Below are 24921 nucleotides of genomic sequence, written 5' to 3'. Positions count from 1 at the left end.
TTTGGTCTGCTGCTCCCCATTGCTCACATTACTGCCCAAACCAACCTCTCCCCAAACCCCGGTCCATGGAAAAAGTGCCTTCCATGAAACAAGTCCCTACTGTCAAAAAGGTTGGGGAGCGCTGCCTTAAAGGATTAAAACAAGAAAAGCAAAAAACCTTTTTAACCAGAGCCCCACAATCTGATGCAGACTGCACAAACCTGATGAGTTTCAGGAAGTTTTCAGAGAAGACACTCACTATAAAAGAAAACCAGTTTTTTTAATTTTTAAAGCTCTCCCATGTTTTTAGCGGGTGCCGATGGTCACCTGCCACACTCGCACCAGGTTGTCTGTGTAGCCAGCAAACAGAGTCTGCAAGGGAGAGATGACAGATTAAGTCAGAGCCATGGAAGTCTACAGTCCTGCTACTGCAACAAAGATGGCCCTTCTTTTTAATCACCCACTACTATTCACGGGTAGTTATGTATTCCTAGAGGAAGCAACAGCTGGCACTAAGCACTCACAGGTTTGTAAACTGGTGAAGTTAACCAAGGTCTTAATTGAAGACAGATAACCACTGCCCCATAGACCACAATCTTCCTACTGACGCTGTGTCAGTAAAATGACAATAATCATTTTACTTATGTCAAAGACACGGGTTTTGTAAACGGCTGACGAGCAGAAAGTGAGAAAGGTTAAAAGCCGAATCACCCGAGGACAGACCCACTTACCTGGCCATCAGCCGACCAGGCCAGAGAGGTACACTGAGGCGGCTCTGCCTTGCTGCTGGTACTGATAACTTCTTGCTTCAGTTCATCTACAATGATTTTGCCCTCCAAGTCCTGGGGAAGGGGTAAACCCAGGGTGAGGACACTCAGCACTTCAATGCCACTCTCAAAAGCCTCTCTGATCTGTAATTCAGTAGTTCTCAAAAGAGAATGATGTTTTTGCCCCCTTGGGGACAGTTGGCAATGCCGAGAGGCATTTTTGTTTGCCACTAGTTTGCTACAGGTATCTTGTAGGAAGCAGCGGCTTGGGAGGCTGTTACACATCCTAAAGTGCACAAGACTGCCTCTTCCAACAATGGATTACTCAAAGTGTCAATTGTGCTGAGGCTGAGTAAATTGCTACACTTGGTCGTCGTCCTTTTTCAGAAGGCAAAGATCTCCCACCACTGCAAATCCCAATCCCAAGAAGTTTTACTCATTCTTTTCAGGTATCCACTGGCAGTGTGATGGTTCAGTTGTTCAGGAAGTTCAAATCCCACCAGTGAGCCACATGACACGTTAGGAAATAACATTGCCGGGGCTTGCAGAGCCAGGTATCTGGCCTCAACTGCAGCCCACACTCACCCAGATCTTGATGCTAGGGCCTGTAGCAGCACAGAGCCAGTAGCGGTTGGGACTGAAGCACAGGGCATTGATGATGTCCCCACCATCTAGCGTGTAAAGGTGCTTGCCTTCATTGAGGTCCCACAACATGGCCTGGCCATCCTGGGTGGACAAAGCACGAGTCAGGGCAATGTGACTTCTTCCAGATGTTAATCCCACCTACCTTGTCTCAAGATTCTTTTTTTTTTTTTTGCTGTACGCGGGCCTCTCACTGTTGTGGCCTCTCCCGTTGTGGAGCACAGGCTCCGGACGCACAGGCCCAGCGGCCATGGCTCACGGGCCCAGCCGCTCCACGGCATGTGGGATCTTCCCGGACCGGGGCACGAACCCGTGTCCCCTGCACTGGCAGGCGGACTCTCAACCACTGCGCCACCAGGGAAGCCCTCTGCCTTAATCCCTAACTGCTTATCACAGTACCCTGACCTCCTCTCAAGTATCAGCATTTATCTCTGTATGCTTTTCCTTTAATACATGACACCTCACTAACCCTATCAAGAGTCTCTGACAACTTCAAAATGCATCACTATAAGCTCCAAAAACACAGGATCCTAATCTCATCAGCAGCTTTAAGAAACCAGCTTCACAGAAAACGATCTCTTTTAAAGAGCATACCGTATCTACAGTCATTCTCAGAATATTCTTCAGAAACATTTACTCTTAAATTGCTATCTCACTATCTTAGGTATTCTAAGACACTGTCCCCCACTGAGTAGGAGACTCCTGGCCTCTGAATACCTTGCCTCCAGAAGCACAGAGGGATCCATCTGGAGAGACGGTCACAGTGTTCAGGTAGCCTGTGTGGCCAATGTGATTGGTCTTCAGCTTACAGTTTGCCAAGTTCCATACCTGAAATTGTGGGTCACAGGTGAAGAACCTGGCCTGGGGATCCATCAGGGTCAAGAGGGCTCAGCTCAAATAAAAGGCATGGCACCGTGCTTAAAAGTATTCCTGGATAGGATAGCCAATTTCCATTCTATCAGTAACAAAAAAGGGTCAAAGAATCTGTCTTGACCACATAAGGACAGTGAGGATTAAAACTGGGGGGGAGAAAAAAGCTTTCTGTGTTGCCATCTTACAAGGGACTCTGGGTTCCCAATTAGCTACTTCAGACCAAATGTCAAAATTTAATGGCCTGTAATGAGAAAATATCAAGAAGAAAATGGTCAGTTGAGGAACAAAGCTTTCAGAGTGACCAACTGGGAGGCAGTGGGAATACATTCTGGTTGGTAAAGGCCTTACACCCTGGGTCCAAGCTCACCTTGACCAGCTTGTCCCAGCCACAGGAGACAATAATGGGATTGCTGCTGTTGGGCGAGAAGCGGACGCAAGACACCCACTCTGAGTGGCTCTCATCCTGCAAAGGATGGAAAGGAAATAAGGAGAAACTGTCTTGTCCCATGAAACTGTAGACCCCCACCCCTCCCCTCAGTTACGTGGGATGTTGACAGTCGTGTATTCATACCTTCAGAACCCAAACCTTTAAGATTGACAGAACCCCAGATGAGGCTTGAAATCACCATATAAAGGCACCATTAAGAAGGGTGGGAGAAAGTGTTCAACATGTGCTCCCTACACGTGCCTTCACTTTACCTGGACAGTATATTTGCATACACCCAGAGTATTCCATAGCTTGATGGTTTTATCTCGGGAGCCAGAGACAATTTGCCGGTTGTCAGAAGAGAAGGCCACACTCAGCACATCCTTGGTATGGCCTACAAATCGGCGCGTGGTGGTGCCCCTGAGAGGAAGGACGTGGTTACTCTCTAGACCGACTCTGCAAACATTCTTACACAGTCAGACTGTTTCCCTGGCCTGGTTCCTCTCCCAATGGAGTGGCATCACTCACACAACCCTGGACACGGCTTTGATAACAGCAGGCCCTTGGCCAAGAATATGCCGGAGAATCCCTTCAGAATTGCAGGACATGTCCTCACTCCCATGTGGGGATTGGCTGACAATGTCACCTCTCATCACCAGGATCCTCCGTTATGCCCGACCATCCAAAGACCGAGCTCCCAGCACACAACACGGTCAAACTTTGCCTGCTCCCAAGTGCAATATCTGATAAAACTGCTCAGCCAGACCACTCCTCAGCAATTCTGTATAACATTAAAAACAAGGAGGGTGGCCAAACAACCACAACTATCTTCTCCAGGTATTCTCTCCTTATAGTTCCCACAACGAACCCAATCACCCCTGGGAAACCACTTCCAGATATTATCTACCTCATTTCTACCCAGCTTTCCCCCAGTGTCCCAGAGCAGCTACTTGCGTTGTGAGATCCCAGAGGCGAAGGGTTCCATCCCAGGAGCCTGAGAGGGCAAACTGGCCATCTGAGGAGATGACCACGTCACTAACAAAGTGGGAGTGACCCCGAAGAGCACGCTGTGGGATACCGTAGTTGGTCTCATCTCTGGTCAGCTTCCACATGATGATGGTCTTGTCTAAGGGCAGGTACAACAAAAGAAAACCCAGTGAGAAACCCCACAGGCCACCCTCTGACCTACTGGATAATGCCTCAAGGTGACTGGTGGGCTCACAAGATAAATTAAGGGCATTTAGGGGGTAGGGGAACTACAGGCTATGAGTGCAGTTACTAGCCAAATCCAAGTGACTCTCTATTCAAGAGTCAAGTAGAGCTAACTGGTACCCTGAGAATTTAACTCAGGTGTGTGGAACTTCACCAGGTTAGGGATGCCCCTTTTGGAGATTCAGACCAATTCAACGTCTATTTTAAGTATTTTCTGAGGTCTAATGCATGAACACAGCAGCCTGGGTGTGGGAAGACTAGCTGTGGGCCTCCAGAGACTACTGCTGAGGGCTGCAAGAAGTGCTGGAATCAGAAGTCACTTTAGGCGCTACAGGACTGCATGCTTTCCCTGCAACGTGTGCCACTCAACAAGCTTTCCTATTAAGTGCCAGATGTGATCCTAGCCTTAGATGATCCATTTTTAAATAGCGTGGGCGCAAACGCAAGGCACAAGAAGTCTCCAAAGGCAACCAGGTACACAGTGAATAAGAAAAACCCAGAGCAGAATGGGCAGACCCGGGTTAGCCGTGAGACTGGTGTCACGAGGTTCTCCGTGGAGTTCCCCCACTTCCCACCGAGTAGACGGCCGGGCGGCAGCTCAGAAACAGCCTCTGGGTTTCAGCATGGGCACTCAGATGGCATGTTGGGTTCATCACCGCGCCGCCCGACCCGTAGGCTCCTGGGCACACAGCCACACACGCGGGTTAGGGGGCCAGAGATTTTTAAAAAGCCCCCAACCGTGCAACCCTCCCGGCAGCCATCCGTGTTTCGGAGTCTGCAAAGTGGGGACGCCTCATGGGTTTAGCCGTGCTGACACCTAGGCAGGGGTCAACTCACACTCCACCTCGTGGCCCACGGGCCCAGTCATGCGACGCGCGCAACGCCCCCTACCCCTCAATCCTCTACCTGGCACCTCAGCCGTACCTCGAGAGGCGGACAGTATCATGTCCGGGAACTGGGGAGTGGTAGCGATCTGGGTCACCCAGCCGTTGTGGCCCTTGAGGGTGCCACGAAGGGTCATCTGTTCAGTCATGACGGCGACGGGTGCGGGTGTCGCCGCAGCGACAAGGATGGAACTGGATTGCTCAGAGAGACGACCCACAAACACACGTCCCCTCCGCGGCCCTGCGGAGAAAAAGAGCGAGCACCTCCACGCCGGAACCGGAAATATCCGCCCTCTCGAGCAAAATGGCGCCCTCCTATAATTCACTTCTGCTCAAGATGGTGGAGCCGTGTAGTGCACGGTGGGATGTAAAATAAGAAGACCTCATGGTCTCCTCCGCCGCGCAACATAATTTGGCAACACCTTACAAATACATTCCGAAACCAACACGCCTGAATATTTAAAAAAGGCGCCTCACGGTTGGGGCATGAGGTCTAAAAAGCGGAAGAGAGAAAGTGCACGCCCCATTCCCGTAAGGATCGCCTAGCGTCTTCACTGTCCCTACGTGGCTCAGCGCGAACCCCGCCCTTTCCGCTTGATGGCTTGGAGGGCAGCGGAGAGGGAGCGTAATTTCGTGGGCGCAACTGTGAGTAACGGTGGGCAATGTGAAAAATACGGTATTAAATTTTAAAAATAAACTGTGCTCAGGTGAACTATTAAACCCTAACAGATTTCCTTGCGCGCGGGGGGCAACTCTTCCCTCAAGAGATTGATGTTCTGATGGTTTTGGTTGAGGAACTCCATGCCCGGAAAGATTTAGTCCACCCAGGGCTAAGGCAGGAATGGGTTACGGAGCGGAAAACCGGGGATGGAGGAAAAAATCAGTCTGTGGGCTGCTGGACAGTAGCCCGCTCCCGCCTAGGCAAGAGCGCGGAGAGCTCTCGCAGAAACTGAAAAGCCCCAAGAGGAAGGACCTCCGGGTTCTGACTTCTCCGTACTCAGGCCAAACCACTCACAGAAAGGTGAGGGGTTTGCGGGTTCAGGCGTGCCCAAATATTTCATTCCTGTTTGTAACATGTATTAACTTTATTTTCTCATCTGTGAAATAAGAGTGGGAATAATAGTACCTACCTCTCATGGTGTGGAGAGTAAATGGGTTAAGATAGGTAAAACGCCCAGAAAAATGCCTGGCAGAGTAAATGCACACAACTTAGTGAGAACCTCTTGGGTACCAGACCCTATTTTAGGTCTTGGGAATACAGCTGTGAACAAGATAAAACGTACCTGTTTCTTTGTTGTTTTTTGAGTTTACATCCGATGGGATGGGGAGAAGAGAGCTCGAGGGGGAGATTTTAACAAAGACAGGAAGATGTGGGAGAAAGCCCTGAGAATTTATGGGGGGGGGGATAATGTTCCAATCGGAGGGAAGAGTCAGTGCAAAAGTACAGAGCTGGAGCGTTGGAGGCCGTGGGGACCAAAACAATGAGATGGAGGTGGAGGGCAATTGACTGAGTGCCTCGCAGTCTGGGGAAAGGACCTTGGAAAGCCGTGCTAGAACGCCTGCCTTTGGGAAAAAAGGCGAGGGGCAATGGCAAAGCTGCTGTGGGTTATGGCCACTCAAGTGTGCGAAGAAGGCCAGAATCCGTCGCTTGAGGGCAGCTACTCTCCTGGTCCCTTGCGGACGCCTGCCTTCCTCCGCAGCCACGCTGGGCTCCTCCATCGCCTAACGACTGTCCTTTAAGGCTTCCAGGCTTGTACATCACCTGCCTCCATGGCGCCCCCACCTGGCTATCCTGTCGCTTTTCCAACACTGAACTCTACCCCCACCCACGTGTTCTGTTTCTCCTATGGTCGTGGTAGACCCTTGCGTTTACTCACGCCAGTATCCAGCTCGCTGCCCACGACTCCCGCCGTGCCTGCGCCCCACTGGGCGCTCAGCACAGTGGAGAGGTGAGCGATTCTTGGTCATCTCAGTGTGGAATGTGGAATGTTGCCCAGCATCTCCTCTCTGCCCTCGAGAACACTGGCTCCTCCACCTCCTACCTCCACTCTCCAAAGACGCCATCACTCAATCACATTATTACATTTTTTCCCCTCGAGAAACCTCATTCGGCTCTATGTTTCTTGAACTTCGCCCGGGGTGCCCCTGTGGAATCTGCATCCCTGAGGTAGGACACCAGGAGACTAGGTTTAAAAGGAGCCAGCCAGGTCCTTCACGTCGGCTCAAAGATGGGACCTTTCTGTAACACTAGGCTCTTTAACAGAAGCCTCCCAGATAAGCCCTGCCCTCCCGGGTTCCCCAGCCCACCTCTGCCCAGGCCCTCCCAAGTCCTCCTTGCCCTGCCTCTGGGCTGAGACCCTTGAAGGTGCCTTTCCCGACCCGCAGGCCTCTCCCCACACTTGTCTCTACTCTTGAGACATTCTCGCAGTGCTGCCTCCTATGGGGCCAAGGAGGGAATTCAGGTTTTGCCCTGGAGCCCACCAGGACTAAGCCAGTGGAGGAGAGAGAAATGGGATGTAGTGGAATTTCCTGTCGACCAGAGACCCTGCAGGATTCAGGCTTTCCACTTCAGAGTTTTCCTCCAACCACCACCTGGCCTATCCTTTCTTGGAGGGTAGGCCAGCAGGCCATAATGCCACTGAAAGACAATCTTTAGCCGAAGGAGGCCTTGCCCCAACCCTGGGGACGCTGGGAACCTCTGGCAGTAGTTCCGGCGGTGGGGGGGGGGGGGCGTGGAGCAGCCTTTCCTGCCCAGCCCCTGCTGCAGTTGAGCCCCATCCATGCCCGCTTCCCTCAAGGGCATCCGTGGCTCCCTCTGGGCATCCAGGTCCTCACTTGGCCCGGTTAGGGTCCACCTGGTCTCCTCACCCCTCTCAAGTAGGAATCTGTAGGTTCACTTCCGGTTAGCAAAGGGAGCCTGGCCCCTTCCAGCAGAGTGATGTCCCTCCGCTGCTGGATAGTTTGAGAATCAGCTGTGCCTTTCACAATGAAGTCTACTAACTACCCTAGCCAGGTTGGGCCGGGCCTCCAGGCCTCTTCCTTCTCACCCAGGGCCTCTTTTCTCCAACCTCAGGGAGGTGGAAGCCTGCTCTCACCTGCCCTTTGGGGAAGATTCAGCTCTCCTCCAAGCCATCTTCCCTCTTCTCCAGGCCGCCCACGCCCTATAGGCAGAACTGGTCCTGGCCCTGAGTTTAGTGTTGTCTCACCCACTTATCATCTGAGCCCCTGGGCTGCCCCATCCTTACCGTCCCGACGGGCACCACCTCCATTCCACACAAGGTAAGAATCCCACAGAAGAAATTGGAGAGGCTCTTCTAAGGAAGTCTGTCTCACTATTCCTTTTCTGAAGGGAGCCCCCAGGACCCACACAGCTGGAAAGAGCCCCCTAGGCTTTTTGCCAGAGGCCCATGATCTCCAGAAGCAGAGGCCTCCATCCCCTCCTGCCAGCATTCAAGAGGTGAGAGAGGTCTTCCCTTGAATGCTGAGGTGAGGGCTTCTGTAGGTGCCGGGTAAGGGACTAAGGGAAAGGTGTGTGGCCAGGACCAGAGGGCCTGCTGACTGCCAGCCCTGGGCAGGCGGTTTCCCTTCATTTTACTGTCCTTCTGCGGATTCAGTGTGGTTGGCTCTGGCATGCCCCATACTCTGTTGCTGTGACTACATTGGCCCTCCCTTGCTCCTCCAACTCATCAGTTCTCTCCCACACAGAACACATATTGTTCTTCTGCCTGGAAGGCCCACCGTGTCTAACCCCCTTTTCTTAGTTAAGTCTAAGCTTCCTTCAGGTCTCCGCTCCGGTTGCCACATCTGGGAGGCCCTCTGTGACCCTCAGATGTAGGTCAGGCTCCTCTATTTCATGCTGTCATAGTAGTGGTGCAGTGTTTGTTGGGTCTCATTTAAATTGTGCCACCGTCTCCTCCTGAGTGCCCTAAGGACAGGGACTAGGCTGTTTCTGCTCACATGTTGCATTCCCAGCACCTGGTAGAGGGTTTGGTATGAGGAAGATTCTAATCTTGGTGGCCAGCCTCACAGGCTGAGTAGTTAGGGGCAAGTAGTTAAAGGGAGGACGCTCCAGGCAGAGGGATCAGCTTGGGGGACGAGGTGTGCAAGTGGTTTGCATGCTCAAGTTTGGGAGTGATGGTTTCAAGAAGGAAAGTAGAGTGAAATCCAAGGTGGGCAGGGAACCCTACTGCTTTTGTCCTGAAGCCCAGGACAGTCTCTTTAGGATTATCTCATCCCTCTCCTGCCTAGCCTTGACTTTACTGAAAGGCATCTGTAGTCAGAGTGAAGGCTAGGTTGGAGGAGTAAGACTAGAAACAAGTAGAGTTCAGAAGCTGGACAGGAGGGTCTCCTAGAGGATCATGAGAGTCTTACAAAGGAAAGGACAGAGGACTTAACCAAAGGCCTTATGAGTGAGGGGTTGACCATCTCTTCCAATCCATCTCTACCCTGCTTCCTTTACCCCAGGGTCTAGAGTCGGGTTCTGAATACAGAAGCTATTTAATGATTGAGGCCTAAAGAATTAAGTTCAAAAAGGCTGGAGACAAGGAAATGTGAGACTGTAATTATAGGTTCTGTTCCATTCTTCCTAGTGAGAGGTGGGGATGTGGCATTAACTTAATGCTGGGAACAGATCTTACAAAGAAATCACATGCCATTTTTTGATGTCTCTTGAAAAAGATTCCTTGTCCATCTTAGGCAGTAATCTGAGGTCTAACAGTCGCCCAGAACGCTGCTAAGGCATTCTATTGGGTCTTCCCTGCGAGAGGGACTGTGGGATTCCCCAGGGCCTGGGTGCTTCAGCAGATGTGCAGAGTCAGAGGCTATGAAAGTGGGCATGATCTGGTCAGGTGGCTATATTCCAGGCAGAACTATAAGAAATGCCAGCAGAAGGCAAGCTTCTTGCCTTGTTAAAGGATTTAAAGCAGCATTAGGTGGTAGGGAGAGACAAAAGGTGACCCAAGGTGCCTGTTCTCGGCTTTTTACCAGGAAGAGGATTTCATATGAACCAGGGTCAGGAGATTATGTTGAAATGGAACGTTGAGGCTAGCTAGCTCACTACAAGATATGGCAGCTGAGGAGACAGCCCTCAGCTCTCATAACCCTTCCCTGCTCACACCTGGGATAATAGCCAGAGCCTGCTGAGAAATTCCATCCTTTGCTACAGAGGGAGAGAAGGGATTTTATATGCCTAGGAAACGGTAGACAAAAAAGGGGGTGTGGCTTCCAGGGATCCTCTTGCAGGCCACCTGGATCCCCATTTATCTTTGCAGGGGCCCTGCTAGATGCCAAGTGGAATTTTCGACCAGAAGTCTCTGACCAACTTTGGATCTGAATCCTTTAGGATGGGAGAAAAAGCAAGGAAGGCCTAAGCATGAACCTCAGTTAGTGAGATATGGAGGAATGAACCTCCCTGTTCTTTAAGGCTATATCTAATTCAAATCCTTGAGGTATCCATTTTCCCCCCTTTTTGGAAGGGGGATAGTTGGGGAGAAGAGTAACAGGTCCCCTAGTAACAGGAGCCTTGTGGCATCTCCTCCTATACTTCCCACATGCACAGATGAGCTGTTTCCCCAAGCCCCAGATTCTCATACTATACCTCTGAGGACTCTGGTTTGTGGGCAAACACTATCATTAAAAGTTAGATTTATCATTACCTTTAGCTCTCACAGTCTCCTCTTCAGCCCTGTTATTCTTAGAACCTCTCACTTCATCTTCTCTCGTTAACGCTGCCAGCACAAACTGTTTTCCCTTCCAGGACTCCAAGACCTCCTCACCACCTTCTGTCAGGATCTAGTGTGAAAGGAGAAAGGGAAGAACCTCCTTACCTGCTTTAATACTAGGTTCTGCCCCTCATCCCATTTTCAAAAAGTTAGGCATGACATAAAACCTTATTTATACTTACACTCCTGTTTTGAGGTTCTAGCCCCAGCTCTTTTTGGGAAGGGGGTGATGGGGGTTTTTTTAGCTGCTTTTCACTAGAGTTCTCCCCTGTCACATCTCTTACATGTGATCCACATGGATCACAATTTAACTGGCTCAAGGCCATTTTGGTCAGATTAAAAAAAAAAAAAGAGCTGCCTTTTCTCCTTTTATACCTAAAAATATCACCTTACAGCCACCTCTCTCCTGATTGAGAAAAGAAAGTTGTCTTACTTCTCCCTTTTCTTCCCTTTGGATTTTACTACTCCTGAAGGTCCTAGGAAGGACCAGAATTCAACCTGCCTTTTTTGTATAGAACTGTACAGTTCAACATGATTTGACAGCCACTAGCCATATATGACTATTTAAATTAAAATTAAATACAATGAAAAATTCGGTTCCTGAGTTGCACTTAACACGTTTCAAGAGCTCAAGTCATATGCAGCCAGTGGTACCTCTACTATATTGCATAGCACAGATTTAGAACACTTCCATCATTGCAGAAAGTCCTTTTAGAGCTGGTATAGAGGGCTAGTGTCCCTGTCTCCCCCTTTTTGTAATCCTGTTTTATCAGTCAATAAATATTATTGTGATAACTTCACTGTTATAGGATAGCTTTCAAAGGTGGTCAGGGATTAGGGGTGGGAAACAGCATAGAATCTCTTGGTCCTATAAAGGTTTCAGAACGGATGGCATAGGGACCAGAGGTTGATGGCCAATCTAAGGAGGAGCCTTAGATTTTAAGGAAGTGCTTTTTTTTTTTTTTTTGCGGTACACGGGCCTCTCACTGTTGTGGCCTCTCCCGTTGCGGAGCACAGGCTCCGGACACGCAGGCTCAGCGGCCATGGCTCACGGGCCCAGCCGCTCCGCGGCATGTGGGATCTTCCCGGACCGGGGCACGAACCCGTGTCCCCTGCATTGGCAGGCGGACTCTCAACCACTGCGCCACCAGGAAAGCCCGCTAAGGAAGTGCTTTAAGGGCTGATGTTATATAATATGTATCAGCCCAGGGCTTCTCCCACTCTGACAGGAAGAGAGGCTCTGGTCTTATCTATAAGTTCTGAATAATACTTAAAAAAACAAAATAAACAATTGCCCTATGGCCCTGCTGAAACTAAGGAATAGATGAAGTGATTGCCTTTTCTTACTAATTGTTTCTAGATCTCAATTTCATATACTGCTTTATCTGTTTTAGTCCTTGATGGCAATGATATAGGCAGTTCTAATGTTTACAAAAGGCCTGTTGACCCTGCCACCTGTATGCCAAGAGCTGGGAGAAGTGGGGGGTCATTATCAATTAATCCACTGATGCTAAGGCTACATTTAATAAAATTCCAGATAGGTGAGGCTGTTCTTCCACTGAACACTTTTGAACACCTGTGCTAGGCACTGGCTATAGGGCCTAAGTGAGGCTAGTAATGGCACGTCTGTAGATATGACCACTTTTCCCTGGGACTAGACAAGTGGTTCTCAACCAGGAATGCTTTTTGCACCACCCCTCCCCAAGACATTTGGCAAGACCTGGAGACACTTCTGGTTGTCATAATGGTGGAGGAGTGCTACATACATCTAGTGGGTAGAGTCCACGGATGCTACTACACATCCTTGAATGCACAGGACATCCCCCACGCCCCAAAGCAAAGAACTATCTCACTCAAAATGTCAAGAGTGCTGAGGTTGAGAAACCCTGGTCTAGACCACAACATGGATCAGTTCTTCGTGCCAAGACTAATCATGCGGTCCAGGGTCAGAAGGATAGTAAGTGAGGCTAACAAGTGTCTGTTAAATTGGGAAAGAAAAAAATTAGGCGTCAGTGCAACAGTGACCTCCATAAAGATGAAGGGCAGGTATAACTGGAGTGTGTTTAACTGCACTAGAATGCTAAGAGCTAAGGTCATGGTGCAATTGGGGTTCAGGATTTCAAATGTGTAGCAAGTCTGTGTGAAGATGAAGTCCAGGGTAGAGCCACAGGAGTAGAGAGGAGCAAGTTTAAACAGTCTGACTTGTGATACAGCAGTCAACAGCTGAACCTAGTAGGGAAGACATTCAATAAACAGATGAGTGTCTGGTGCATATAGATATATATATCGGTTTTTCTCAATGTTTTTGTAACCCACACCTTTACTTTCCATATACCTTAACATCTCACATTCTGTCTCCTTCAGTGTTATTTAAAATTTCAAAATTAAGTTTCAAAGCAATGGTAATTTTGGAAGGCAAAAATTTATTCAGATGATGTAATAACCACGTCACTGTTAAGCCTGAACTTTTCTTTCCTGGATGGTGTATACAAGATGCAACAAAACACAAGCTGCTTTGACAACACTCTTGCAGTGTTTTCTCCCACAGTTAGTTATACCAAAAAAAAAAAAGCTTTTAAGATATAAGGAGAAAATGGAATAATGAATGGATTAAAGTCTGAAAGTTTCTAGTCAAAACAATCAGACTTTGAGTTCCACAAACTCCTCCTGAAGTTCTTCCAGTGAGGATTGAACATCAGTGTGAAACATTCTTCCCAAAAGCTACCACAGGTGGGTTTCAAGAACAAGGTCAAGAACACATCACCCACAATAGTTTTAGATTCCCTTCCTTCCTTCCTTCCTTTTCTTTCCTTCCTTCCTTCTCTCTTTCTTCCTTTCCTGGAAATAACATTCATGTATCCCATTCTCTAAAGATTGGCCAGAAAATTAAGACATTTTTAGCATGAGTTTGCTATCTGTAGCTAGATTTTTGGCAAGTACTTAAAGTATTTCATAAGGAGCAGTGATGTTGGTGTTTGCCCCCTGACATTTTGGGGTCAATGTATTTTAAGCTTCAGTGTGTTAAATTATGCTTGAAGTTTTAATTTTTGAAGTTTTAAAATATAGATTCTTTATCACAGGTGTCCCAAAATCAGTTCTGTCCATAAATTCAGCTGAACTAAGTTCTTTGACAACCAAAGAACCTCAGTATATGACAGAAAACACTCTTAGCAGCATTCAGATATTCGAAAACCAAGGCAAACTGGGATCAAATGTACTATTTTTCACAACAGTTATGTTGACAGCAAGGCTTAAGATTTCCAGTAGATTATGGGCAGACTGATGGAAGTCGATGCTTGATGGTGACTGTTGCAGTACATCTTTCTTTCTTTTTTAAAAAATAAATTTATTTATTTACGGCTGTGTTGGGTCTTTGTTGCTGTGCATGGGCCTTCTCTAGTTGCGGTGAGCAGGGGCTACTCTTCTTCATTGCGGTGTGCAGGCTTCTCACTGCAGTGGCTTCTCTTGTTGCAGAGCACAGGCTCTAGGCGTGCGGGCTTCAGTAGTTGTGGCATGCGGGCTCAATAGTTGTGGCATGCGGGCTCAGTAGTTGTGGCTCACAGGCTCTAGAGCACAGGCTCAGTAGTTGTGGCGCACGGGCTTAGTTGCTCTGCGGCATGTGGTATCTTCCCTGACCAGGGCTCGAACCTGTGTTCCCTGCATTGGCAGGCGGATTCTTAACCACTGCGCCACCAGGGAAGCCCTGCAGTACATCTTGAATGCCAGTTTTCTTGAATTTTTGACAAAGACCCATATCTAAAACATGTCATTGCTGTAGCACCACCAACATATACTCCTATAATTTTTTTCTTCCAACTAAGTTCATTTCATACAACTTCAAAAATATTGTCTTTAGTGCTCGCTTAGTGAAAATAGCACATCCACAGCTTTTAAAGCCTTATTCTGAACATAAGCAAAGCACAATTTTCTTTATCAGTAGATTAATCTCAACTAATAGCAAAGAAGGATGAGCTTTTTTTTTAAAACCTGACATTTGATATGCTCAGTCAGTGAATTCAGAGTTCAGACGCAGATCGATGAAGAAATTCTGGAATTCCTCTATTTCCTCTCAAAGTTGTGACAGGATTCTGAATGCAAGGTTTCACAAGTTTCTCCATTTTTTTTCTCCTTTGCAATTAAAGGGGCTATTTAATAGTAGGCTTTCATTGCCTTTGAAGATTCCTGTTAATATTCCAATACTGTCCAATCGTAAAACTGCAGAGGATTGTGCTTTGCAGAATACTGTTTTTAGTGGCATAACTTTAACAGTGTTTGGCATGTGTCACTGCCCAACACTTTCAGATAACTCAGCTGAAGAAGTTGACCCTATCTTCTGCATCATACATGAATCCATACTTGATAAAAGCCTCAAAAAATTTTTGGCTGCCATCTTTAGCTACCTCAAAGGAGAAAACAGAAAAACAAGGAGTACTGATGATGGAAGCATCTGGTCCCTCTTGCAAAGCGATGAATGATTTTTATCAGCGGCAGCTGGGTGGCAGGGCAATACAGGCATCCAGTTATGCCTGAGCCTCAACAAGTGAAATCTTTGTTCATTTTCTTTTTATACACCTGTCTGCCTCCTAAAACCTGACACCATTTAATGGTGCCCTTGGTCAATCTAAATGATCTTATTTTCATAATCCTCTGATTCTAGCTTGAAGAGTCAAGATGAACTCTAACTCATGGTATGGACAAAATGGAAGATGTAAATAAGTAAACTTTTCAGAGCTAAAAAGCCTCTTCTTATACAAAATTAAACTTTAAGGAATAGCAGTATAAATGGCACCATATCCACAACAAACATCTCTGGGTATCCAACTAGTTATACACCTCATTGACAATAGGCCTTACTCTGAATGATTCTTGCTCCATCTTTGCATTCCCACCAGCCAAGGAGTTCTTTCCAATTTATTTCTTATATTATGAAAAATTACATCTTTTTCTTTTTAACATTATAATACTAAATATGATTTTATAAATGATAACTCTCCCCATACCCTGCAATGCTGATATAATGTGTGAAGGGAGGGGGAGAGAATGCCTTTCTTTTCTATTCCTGAAAATCACTGACCTATTCCTTGAGTCTATGAGTAACAACTTCCAACTCATAGCCCCTAAAGCTAAAAAAGCTTGATCATCTCCAAAGTAAGATTAAAATTTTGTTGAATTAGTAGCCGACAAGAGAGAATTTAACGTAACCAGAACTGTGTGGTGGCTAATGTATAGCATATTAAATAAACTTTTATATAAAAATAGTTCCATATGATGTTAACTATTATTGTGAGAGGTTTGTATGCTATGATTCTAAATCATGCTACTGTAAGGTGCATGTTTACCAATGAAAGGAAGTGGCAAAACTATAAACTGTATAAAGAATGAAAGAATATGTCAGTTAATATCAGTTTACACATAGCCTACATAATTTTTACGTCTTCAGTGTAACTCCTATATTTGGTAACACCATCAACCTAAGTTCTGGTATATGTTTGAAAATAAAAGTTTTATGTTTTAAAAAAATATTACATATTTTGAAAGGGATTATCTTCTATTTGTTTAACTTGGTTTTGCTGTTTATACTTACTAAGGTGCTTTATAAATAACTTCTGAGGTTTCAAATGAGTGTTAGCTGGCCTCCCCAGATGAAAAGACCACCTCTTTTCTCTTATCTAAATTGGCTTTCAATTAAAATTTTGGTTTCAAAATCCTTTCTAGAAAATCCTAGCAGAGGAATGAAAGGTTACCTCCTCTCCTCAGCTTCAATGTACCAAAACCCAAAAATATAGGACATAGTTTCTTCTGTAAGCAAACTTAATTATTACCCTGGGGGGAAAGCATGGTAGTAGGGTTTATCCTTAAATCATATTAATATGATGGAATTAGCAGTGGTTTGTAGTGAAGATTTGTGTCTTAACTGTGCACTTGCCAATAGTTACTGTGAAACGGGGGGTGATGATATTATCTAATATATAATTCCTGTAGGGCAGTGTTCTGTTTGTGTTTTGAAACCAAGTATACACCTGTGTACATATAATTTAAAAGTTTCATAAAACAATACTTACCCTTACTGTGCTCCCATGCACTCTGATATTTTCTGTTTCATTTAAAAATAATGCTGGGCATGATCCATTTATTTTAAGACCCACTAATTGGTCAAAATCTATGGTTTGAAAACCACTGCTGTAGAACATGAGGAAATACATTTTATAAACTGTAAAGCACTACTAAGACGTGAGCAGTTGCTATTGATTATAAGACTTTTATGGACTTGAAGACAACCTCTCCCTCCCTGGGTACTGCTAGGAGTCACATCCATCTAGGCTTTTTGACAGTATTCATGCTGTCATTGAGACAATTTTCTAATACTCAGATCAGGCCTAGAAAGCAAGGTATTAACCAAATCAGAACCCAAAGAAATGAAAGGAAACTAGAGGAAAGTCAAACTAAAGAAACATCTGTTCAGCGCTTTATGGTTTATAAAATACTTTCACATATATGATCTCTTTTAATCTTAACAAGCCTAGGGGAAAAGTAAAGCTAAGAGGTTGAGACTTGCCCAAGATTAGACAGTAAATTGCAGAGCCAGGTCATCTGATCCTAAATCCTTAACTTCTTCCACTCTGATAAAATACCAGGTAAGGAAAGTGATCAGGCCAAGAGGTTTATTCTGATCCATCAAAGATGTTTATGCCCTCTGCCTTTCTCTGCAGGGAAAATGGGCCCTACTGAAGGTGGGAAAGTGACCCCAGACTTTGGGAGGGTGGGTGTGTCCGTTGCTCTTATTAGTCCAGGAATCACACCTGGCTTTTTGGTCTAACCAGTATTAGTTCTCTGTTTTGATACTGCTTGTGCTGGCGTCCTGAATGTCTGTTATCTACAAGTACTGTGGCTTTCCATTCCTGTATATGAAGGATCCCCGAGTCTTGGTCAGGTATAGACTCAGGACTCACATCAGAGGGAAATTAAGTACTGGGGGTGGGGTGGGGTCTGTCACTTATACCCCCTTATACTTCGGTAGATTGAAAGGGAGCAACAACAGTGGTCAGCTCCCAGTTGCTGTCTTTTGTCTTTACTCAGTTTCCTCTGGGGAAGCCAGTCAGCCTCAGCCAATGTCTCCTTCGTCCGCATATGCCCATCTCTCTCCACCCCTCACAAAAGAAGAGGCTCAACTACCAAGTCCCCAGCTCCCCTGGTTTCTCCTCCACTCCCTTCAAATCCCCACATTCCCTCATGCCGCTCACCTCGTACTCATGAACCACTTCCTCCATTGGCACCACACTGTGCCGTTTTTGGCTCCTGGATTCTGGACACACCACACGGGTAGCCTCTTTGTCCACCTCATAGGATAGTTTCAGAGCTTCTTGGTGTTTGGAGCAGATGCCCTGATCATTCCCCTGGCTCCCTCGATTAGGAGTGGGGCATATCTGGCGAATTATCTGGACCATGTTGGCCAGCTGCAAGTTGAGACGAAAGCTGCGACGCGTAAAGCTCTTTTGGCACTGGGGGCAGGTGAACTGCCGTGGAGGGGCCGGGGGAGGAGGCAGGTGAGTGTCAGGATACAGCTCTTGGTTGTCCTCATCGTATTCTTCCAATATCTCCTTTTCTTCTGGGTAGACGTCAGTTCTCAGGTCATGTCTCACGCCTCCCAGGTAATAGTCCGTATCCTCCTCTTCTTCCTCCTGGTCCCACACATAATGCCTTACGCCACCGTCACCGTCCCAGAGTTCATCATCCTCTTGGTCCTGGCACAACTCCTCGTCAGCATTCCCCTGGTATAAAACCTCTCGAATGGAGTTGCCCCATCCACCGATGGCCCCCACCGCCTCGCCGTCCTCCTCCCATTCATCTTTCTTTTCGTCCCTGACTTCCTCATCTTCCTTGCCCCACAGCTGCGTCACACACCCTCGGCAGAAGTTATGCCCGCAGTCGATGGTCACGGGATCCTTGAAGTAATCCAGGCAGATGGCACACACCACTTCCTCCTGAAGGGTCTGCAGGGTGTTGGGAGCAGCGGTATAGGCAGCCATCTTAACGCGCTGCCGGTTTGGTATGGATGCGTCAGCTCACAGCTGAGAAGCGGGGGACACACCGGCAGGCCTGCCTCCAAGCTACGCTGGTGATCCAAAGCTGTCCCCAACCCTGCTCTGCCTACTCGGGCCCTCAGAGAAGCCTTGCTCTCCTCTCTCAGACTCTCCTCAGCTTTAAGCGCGAAAGCCCCAGGCCCGAACTCACAGCCGCCCTCGGAAGGCAGTGGGGGCGGAACCAGGCTGCGGCCCCCACTTCCCTTCGAGACTCAGCGTGCAAACTCGGATCCCTCCACGTTTCTCGCCTCCCTCCCGGTTTGCCTGACCCAGCGGCGTCCGCCTCACAAGCCGTCTGCCTCACAAGCCGGCGCTCCTCAGCCCGCCAGAGGAGACCGAAAATGACGTAGGCGCGTTAACCCCCACTCGGGAGGGGGCGGACTGGGCGGACGGAGGGCCACCTCTCTATGGTTTCCCCCGGAGACGCGCACCCCGGAGACCCCTGCAGCCCATCCAGCCGCCCCAGACAGGAAAGACGGCCTGGTCAGAATGGGTGGAGGCGGCGAGAGAATCAGTTTAAGCCACTGAGCGCTCTAATCAGCCAGACGCAGAGGGTCCAACAGCCTCTCAGGAAAGCCCGTTCCCACATGGACCCAAAATGGTGGGGACTACGGCGGCCGCCCTCTGGTACTCTCGTGCACTTCCGGCCCCTCTACCCAGAGGCCTTTGTGGTAGGGAGCATTCTATCTGCACTGCTACAGCGCTCGAGGGCGTGGTCTGTAGCAACCTGGCGGGATCGAGCTCGCTGCGCAGTTGGGTGGCGGTGAGATCAAAGCATCTCACGTGAAGACTTGGGTGCTTCCAACTTTCCTCAGACCAATTCACCCCTTTCTTGCTGCCTGCCCTCAGAAGGCACCAACTTGGCCTGTGGATCTTTTTACCTCCATCTATAATCCTTCCATTCACCATCCACTCACCATGCATGCACGCATCCACCCACCCAAATAACCATTTTTCATCCATCCCTCTATCTCTCCATCCATCCATCATATGCATGCATAACCCATCCATCCATTTATCCCTCCATTTTCATCTATCCACGTTATAGGAACAAAAAAATGAGTAAGGCATGATTGTTCCTTCAAGGAGTATAGAGTTATAGGCGAGCGGTCGTCCTTCACCCAAGGTTCGCAAGGTTTATTTTTTTCTTTTTTTAACTTGACCCTCAGTAAGAAGTACATTGCACATATTGATCCAATACAGACTTGCACATATATGACAGAAACAAAATTGGGGGAAATTGTTCTTTTCCTTAGGGCGTTCAAGTCACTCTGATATGTTCTGTTTTACTTCAATAAGATGCTGTTCAACACCCATTGGAGTGATTGCACCTCTCAATAATTGGTCACTTTGGTTTGAGGAACTCCACCTGCCCTAATGGAAACTTCAGCGAGCCCTGGATCCCTTCCTTTCCCTCTCTGGGCCCAAGCTTGGACTCTAAGTCCCACAGAGCAAGAATGGTAAACGTGCTATTCAACATTGTACACATAGCTCTTCTGTCATAGTGCTGAATATATAGCGAGTACTCCCTACATATCTGCTGAGTAAATAAACGGAACCCAACAAATTGCTACCATCGAGTTTTGCTGGTTTTTATCTCCTGAAATCTAGGTCTTCTCTATCTCTGTTCCTTCCAGCCTACATCTGACCCCATCAGCTTCCAAATGGACAAGAAGTTTCCTGAAGGGTCACTTGGCCTCATTTAAGTCCATCTTTCAGCCACCAGTACCGTTCACCTGAAATGAAAGTCTGACACACTCAAGCCAAGCTGTTGCCTCTATGTCTTTGGGCATGTTGTTCACTCACCTAGAAGGCTCTCACCTCACTGCTTCACTTGGATATAATCCCTAATTAACCTTCAAGTCTCTGCCCAGGCATAATCTCCTGAAGGAGACTCTTCCCTGAGGCTGGCACCAGGCTGTGTTCACACCCCAACTCTGTCACTCTCTGTATGACCTTGGATTCGTTTCTTAACATCCCTGTGCTGCAGTTTCCCCATCTGCAACATAAAGATGATAGTAGCACACACGTCATGGGTTGTTGTGAAGTTGGATTAATTGTAAAATGGTTTGAACAGTGCCCACTGGAGTTATCTTTTTATCCTCATCACCTGTCACTATATTCCTTTCCTGTAGTAGATAAGCCTTAGAAGAAACTCTCCCTTATCTCCTATTCTCTCCCACTTTGAGTAGGGTCAAGTGATTTGAATGCTGAGGGGAAAAATAATATGCCATGTGTCATCCTAGGTTGTTTTTTTTCTTTCTGGCCACAGTGCTCAGGATCTTAGTTCCCTGGACAGGGATCGAACCCGTGCCCCCTGTAGTAGAAGCTTGGAGTCCTAACCACTGGACCGCCAGGGAATTCCCTGTCATGCTAGGGGTTCTGAGAGCCTTTTGTCTGGAGAGGGAGGGAGTTGAAACCCAGGTCTGACCTGCCTAAGGTGGGACACCTATTGCTGGTGTTTGTTAGAAAACTAGCAAGTAAACTCCCATATACAATCTGGGAACCATCCTGGAGGTCACGACTGACCCTGAGAAGCCACGGGGAAAATATGAGCAATGAGAACTGGAACTGAGTTTCAAGGCTGGAATACTTCCCCATCTCTAAATGCAGGTTCTCCCCTGCACATGGAAGCGGGTGGGCAAAGAGCTGGGGAGCAGACCAAGGGAAGACGGGGCTGCTTATAAAAGCAAGTTCCTGCTTGCCCCAGGGAGCAGGGACCAGGTGGGAAGGAGAGCTGGAGAAAGAGCAAGGGGGAATGGGCGGAAGAAGACGGTGAGAGAAGGCTTGGGGGATCATCCTGAAGGAACTGTTGAGACTTAAAAGGAACATAGAGTGGACACCCATTATCAAGAATACCTAGGTGAATAAAGACCTGTAAAGTTCAATACCTATTTTATCTTCTTTTACCTCTGAATTACATCTCCTCAAATCCAAGTGGCAGCTGGGAGAGGCGGCTTTGTTTAGATTCCCTCAGGGTGTGAGGCTTAGCTGTTATTTATCAGGGTATATGGGAGGCTTGGTTTTAAGCCCTCTTGCAAATTCCACATCCCCAGCAACCAGGCACACTCTTCTATTCATGGGAAGACTGCTAGCCTTCTCCTGAACTCAGCTGGGAGCTGTGGGTTGTTGGAGTAGACCATTTAGCACACACAGGGCCTCAGGTGCCATTGTCCCAGGGGCACTGGGAAAACAGCTGCAGCGGAGGGCACTCAGGAACAAGGGCTCAGCAATGGTGGTGGCTGCCAGTGCATTTTTCTCAGGACTCTGATTTCAGAAAATTTATCCATGGAAACTTACATCAGCCTTTTTAGGCTGAAGAACCCCACACAACTGCAGATGATTAAATTCCAGTTTATGGTGAGGAGGCAGGTACTTGTCACACAGACACTGGGGACCACTTATCAGAGGTACCAGAGAGGCAGTCTAGCACGGGCTTGGTCACACAGGGATTGGCAAATCTGGCCCTCGGTTTCTTTTTGTGAGGCCCAAGAGCAAGGAACAATTTTTAAATTTTAAAGGGGTTGTAAAAAAAGAAAACAAAGGTGAATATTAGGACAGAGACTGTATGTGGCCACAAAAGTCCAAAATATCTACTATCTGACCCTTTATGGGAAAAGTTTACTGACCCCTGTGCTAGGAGGCTGGAATGGAGGACCTCCAGAATGCCTTCTGATGTTACAGTTCTGGCTTGTTTCTCCCCTCTGGGTTCAAGACTCGGGCTCGGCCCCAGCACCCTAGCACTCTCTCCTCCCAGTCAGATTCCAGAGGTCCTGGCTGGGCAGAGTGAGTATGACCAGTGGGTCAGCCTTGCTTTTCCTTAACTCAGGCCCAGCTTCTCCTCCGCCCCTGCTGCAGTGCAGATAGCTCTGGCTTCCTGGGTCTCTTCCCTGTCCTGGCTCTGTCACTGTGGAGCAAAGGTGCCTGGAGGGGCTAGGAAATTAGAGGAGAAAAAAAAGGCCAACCCAGGGCTGGGCCTTCCAGTTGGCCTTTGTCGTATGTTCCCATCTGGCCAGGCCCTGGCTGCCTGGATATGTCCTGCATTATTCATCATGGTACCCATGGCAAGGATGGCCAGGTCTCCAGGATTCTGGAAGGCCTTGGGGGAGGGCAGGCATGGCTGGAACCGTGAGGGTAACTGGGGGAGTGAGGCTGCATTGAAGATGGCTTGTAAGAAAGGCTTGCCATTCGGCGAGTTTGGATTCTAATGTCATTCACTGAATACCCATGATTCATTATGATTCATTAATGAATTCCTTCATTCATTTGACACATAATCACAAAGCACCAGGCCACACTGAGCAGCCAGAGATTCTGCTCTGAATGTAGTGGCCCCTGAAAAGCTGTGGTTTGGGACAGGACTCCTGAGTGAGTGGTCAGCATGTGAGATTTGTGCAAAGCGGGGTGCGGAGGATATCAGGGTGGCCTGAGGTCTTGAAGTCTGGACTCTACCCACAGGGTGAGCGAGGGGTGGGTCTTCGGGTGGAGATCCCACAATTCTGAGCCACAGCCAGCCCAGTCCAGCCACAGCCAGGAGAGGTCTGTGGCAGTACCCTCAGGACACAAAGTCAGTGCCCTGCTGGGTAGGAAGGCTGTTGCCTCAGGTCTCTGAGGGAAGAGCCCTTGCAAAGCTGCCATCCTACCCCTGCCAGATTCGCATGCCCCTTCTGTGCTTCCAAGGGCACTCAGAGCCCTCCTTCCTTGCCTTCCTGTCTCTGTCCACTCCTGAGACTGTGGTAGCTGTTGGGGCCACTGAGGGGAACACTCAGGGCTCAGATGAACTCCCGCTGTGGCTGCCTTCCGTCCCCTCAAGTTTCTCACCTGGTAGGGGTGGCTGAGGAAGGAACCCAGGAGAGAGACAGGCATCCGGGCTGGTCCAGTTGGGCCCAGAGCCCCGGACTTTGGTTGAAACCACTGACAAGCTGCTACTAAGCAGGGAAACAAAAATGAGGGGGGAGTAAAGCCTGGGTTAGGGGAAACTGCCATGCTTTCTGGGCCTGTTCATCCCTCTGTGGAATCAGACTCAGGGCCCCTAGGTTCACCTCCTACCTGGTTGGCGGGTGCTAGTTGAATCATCTGCCTTTGCTTCAGTTTTTGCAGGTGCACCAGACTTAGACCAATCTGTGTTGGGGAGGGGGTGGGAGGTAAGAGAGAGACACACTTGAGAGAGCTCACAGCCTGGACAGGAAGGACTGTAATGTGAGAGGCCTCAAGACCTCAGCAGAGGGAAGTCGCATGATGTGGTGGGGTAGTTAGTGAGAGTGTCAAATTATCAGGGGCTCCTAGAGATGCTTTAGGATCCCTTTAGGTCTTAAATGTATTGTTATTTTTTTTGTTTTGTTTTGTTTTGTTTTGCAGTACGCGGGCCTCTCACTGCTGTGGCCTCTCCCGTTGCGGAGCACAAGCTCCGGACGCGCAGGCTCAGCGGCCATGGCTCACGGGCCCAGCTGCTCCGCGGCATAGTGGGATCTTCCCAGACCGGGGCACGAACCCATGTCCCCTGCATCGGCAGGCGGACTCTCAACCACTGTGCCACCAGGGAAGCCCTATTTTATTTTTTATTTTTTATATACTTTTTGTTTTTTTCCCCTAAAATGTATTTTATGGTGCCATGGGCAAAACACTGAACTAGCTGGCCTCTAAGGGAAATATGATTAAAACAAAATAAAGTTGAAGTTGCCCAGTTGCCAAGGATCTCCTAATCCAGTTATGGAGCAGACACTTCCTGAACGCCAGGACGGTGGTGCCACTGGCAGCATAAAGGCTGGTAGGTTCTGCCTGGGGTGCGAAGTTGGGGTGAGGGCTGCTTCAGCAGGGAAGGGTTAGTAGGACTCAGGAAGGGGGAGGAAGGGCCCCCAGGCCAGGGTAGGTGTAGTGGCTGTCTCTTCACCTCAGGCACTTCTACCAGTCCCCTGGTCCCGGAGCTCCAGGTTTTCTTGCAGCTGTGGTGTTCTGGTGAGAAGGCAGGAAGCCGAGTGGACAGAGAGTGAGGAAAGCCAGCAGGAAAAGGCCGTGAGGTGTAAAAACTAGGGTTTGCTGATGGATATCCAGGACAGATATTGACTGCTCGGCCTTTGCCCTCTGGCAGTTTCTAAAACAAGTAGCCAGTGAGGCTAATGGAAGAGCGAAATGGCTGTAGCCTTTGGGTGGCAGGTGCCTGGGGCCCTGCTACTGTCCTGTAGGGGCTGTTGTGGGACTGTTCCAGTCCACGGCCTCTCTGCCCCTTTTCCTCATCTGGAAGGATTGTCCTATAATGCCGCAGCCCCAGAGGTATTCAGGGTCCTAGACACAGAGAAGCACAGAACTGGACAGGAACTTCCGGCCCATTCTGCCCAG

At 48.3% G+C, this 24921-nt stretch overlaps 2 protein-coding genes and 1 long non-coding RNA gene across 3 annotated transcripts; 1 reads left to right on the top strand and 2 right to left on the bottom strand.

The window, feature by feature from the left end:
- Positions 1 to 240: 240 nt before the first annotated feature.
- On the bottom strand, positions 241 to 5050 carry RACK1 (receptor for activated C kinase 1). The gene is made up of 8 exons (XM_081230953.1): positions 4825 to 5050; positions 3643 to 3814; positions 2961 to 3108; positions 2629 to 2724; positions 2106 to 2216; positions 1332 to 1472; positions 711 to 821; positions 241 to 351 (listed from the first exon to the last, which is right to left on the bottom strand). Exons 1-8 carry the CDS (start codon positions 4931 to 4933, stop codon positions 286 to 288), a joined length of 954 nt encoding a protein of 317 aa, XP_081087079.1. The 5' UTR covers positions 4934 to 5050; the 3' UTR covers positions 241 to 285.
- A 406-nt stretch (positions 5051 to 5456) lies between these two features.
- TRIM52 (tripartite motif containing 52) lies at positions 5457 to 18536 on the bottom strand. Its single transcript, XM_081230954.1, has 2 exons — positions 17746 to 18536; positions 5457 to 12733 (listed from the first exon to the last, which is right to left on the bottom strand). Exons 1-2 carry the CDS (start codon positions 18529 to 18531, stop codon positions 12413 to 12415), a joined length of 1107 nt encoding a protein of 368 aa, XP_081087080.1. The 5' UTR covers positions 18532 to 18536; the 3' UTR covers positions 5457 to 12412.
- Positions 18537 to 19167: 631 nt separating this feature from the next.
- On the top strand, positions 19168 to 20158 carry LOC308615497. The gene is made up of 2 exons (XR_014015519.1): positions 19168 to 19256; positions 19885 to 20158. It is a non-coding gene; the product is annotated as an uncharacterized lncRNA (long non-coding RNA).
- Positions 20159 to 24921: the final 4763 nt, after the last annotated feature.

The sequence above is a fragment of the Mesoplodon bidens genome (genome assembly GCF_964165515.1).
Source record: "Mesoplodon bidens genome assembly, chromosome: 4".
NCBI lineage: Eukaryota > Metazoa > Chordata > Mammalia > Artiodactyla > Ziphiidae > Mesoplodon > Mesoplodon bidens.
The sequence above is the reverse complement of the archived record's forward strand: the minus strand, read 5'-3'. Positions and strand labels throughout refer to the sequence as shown.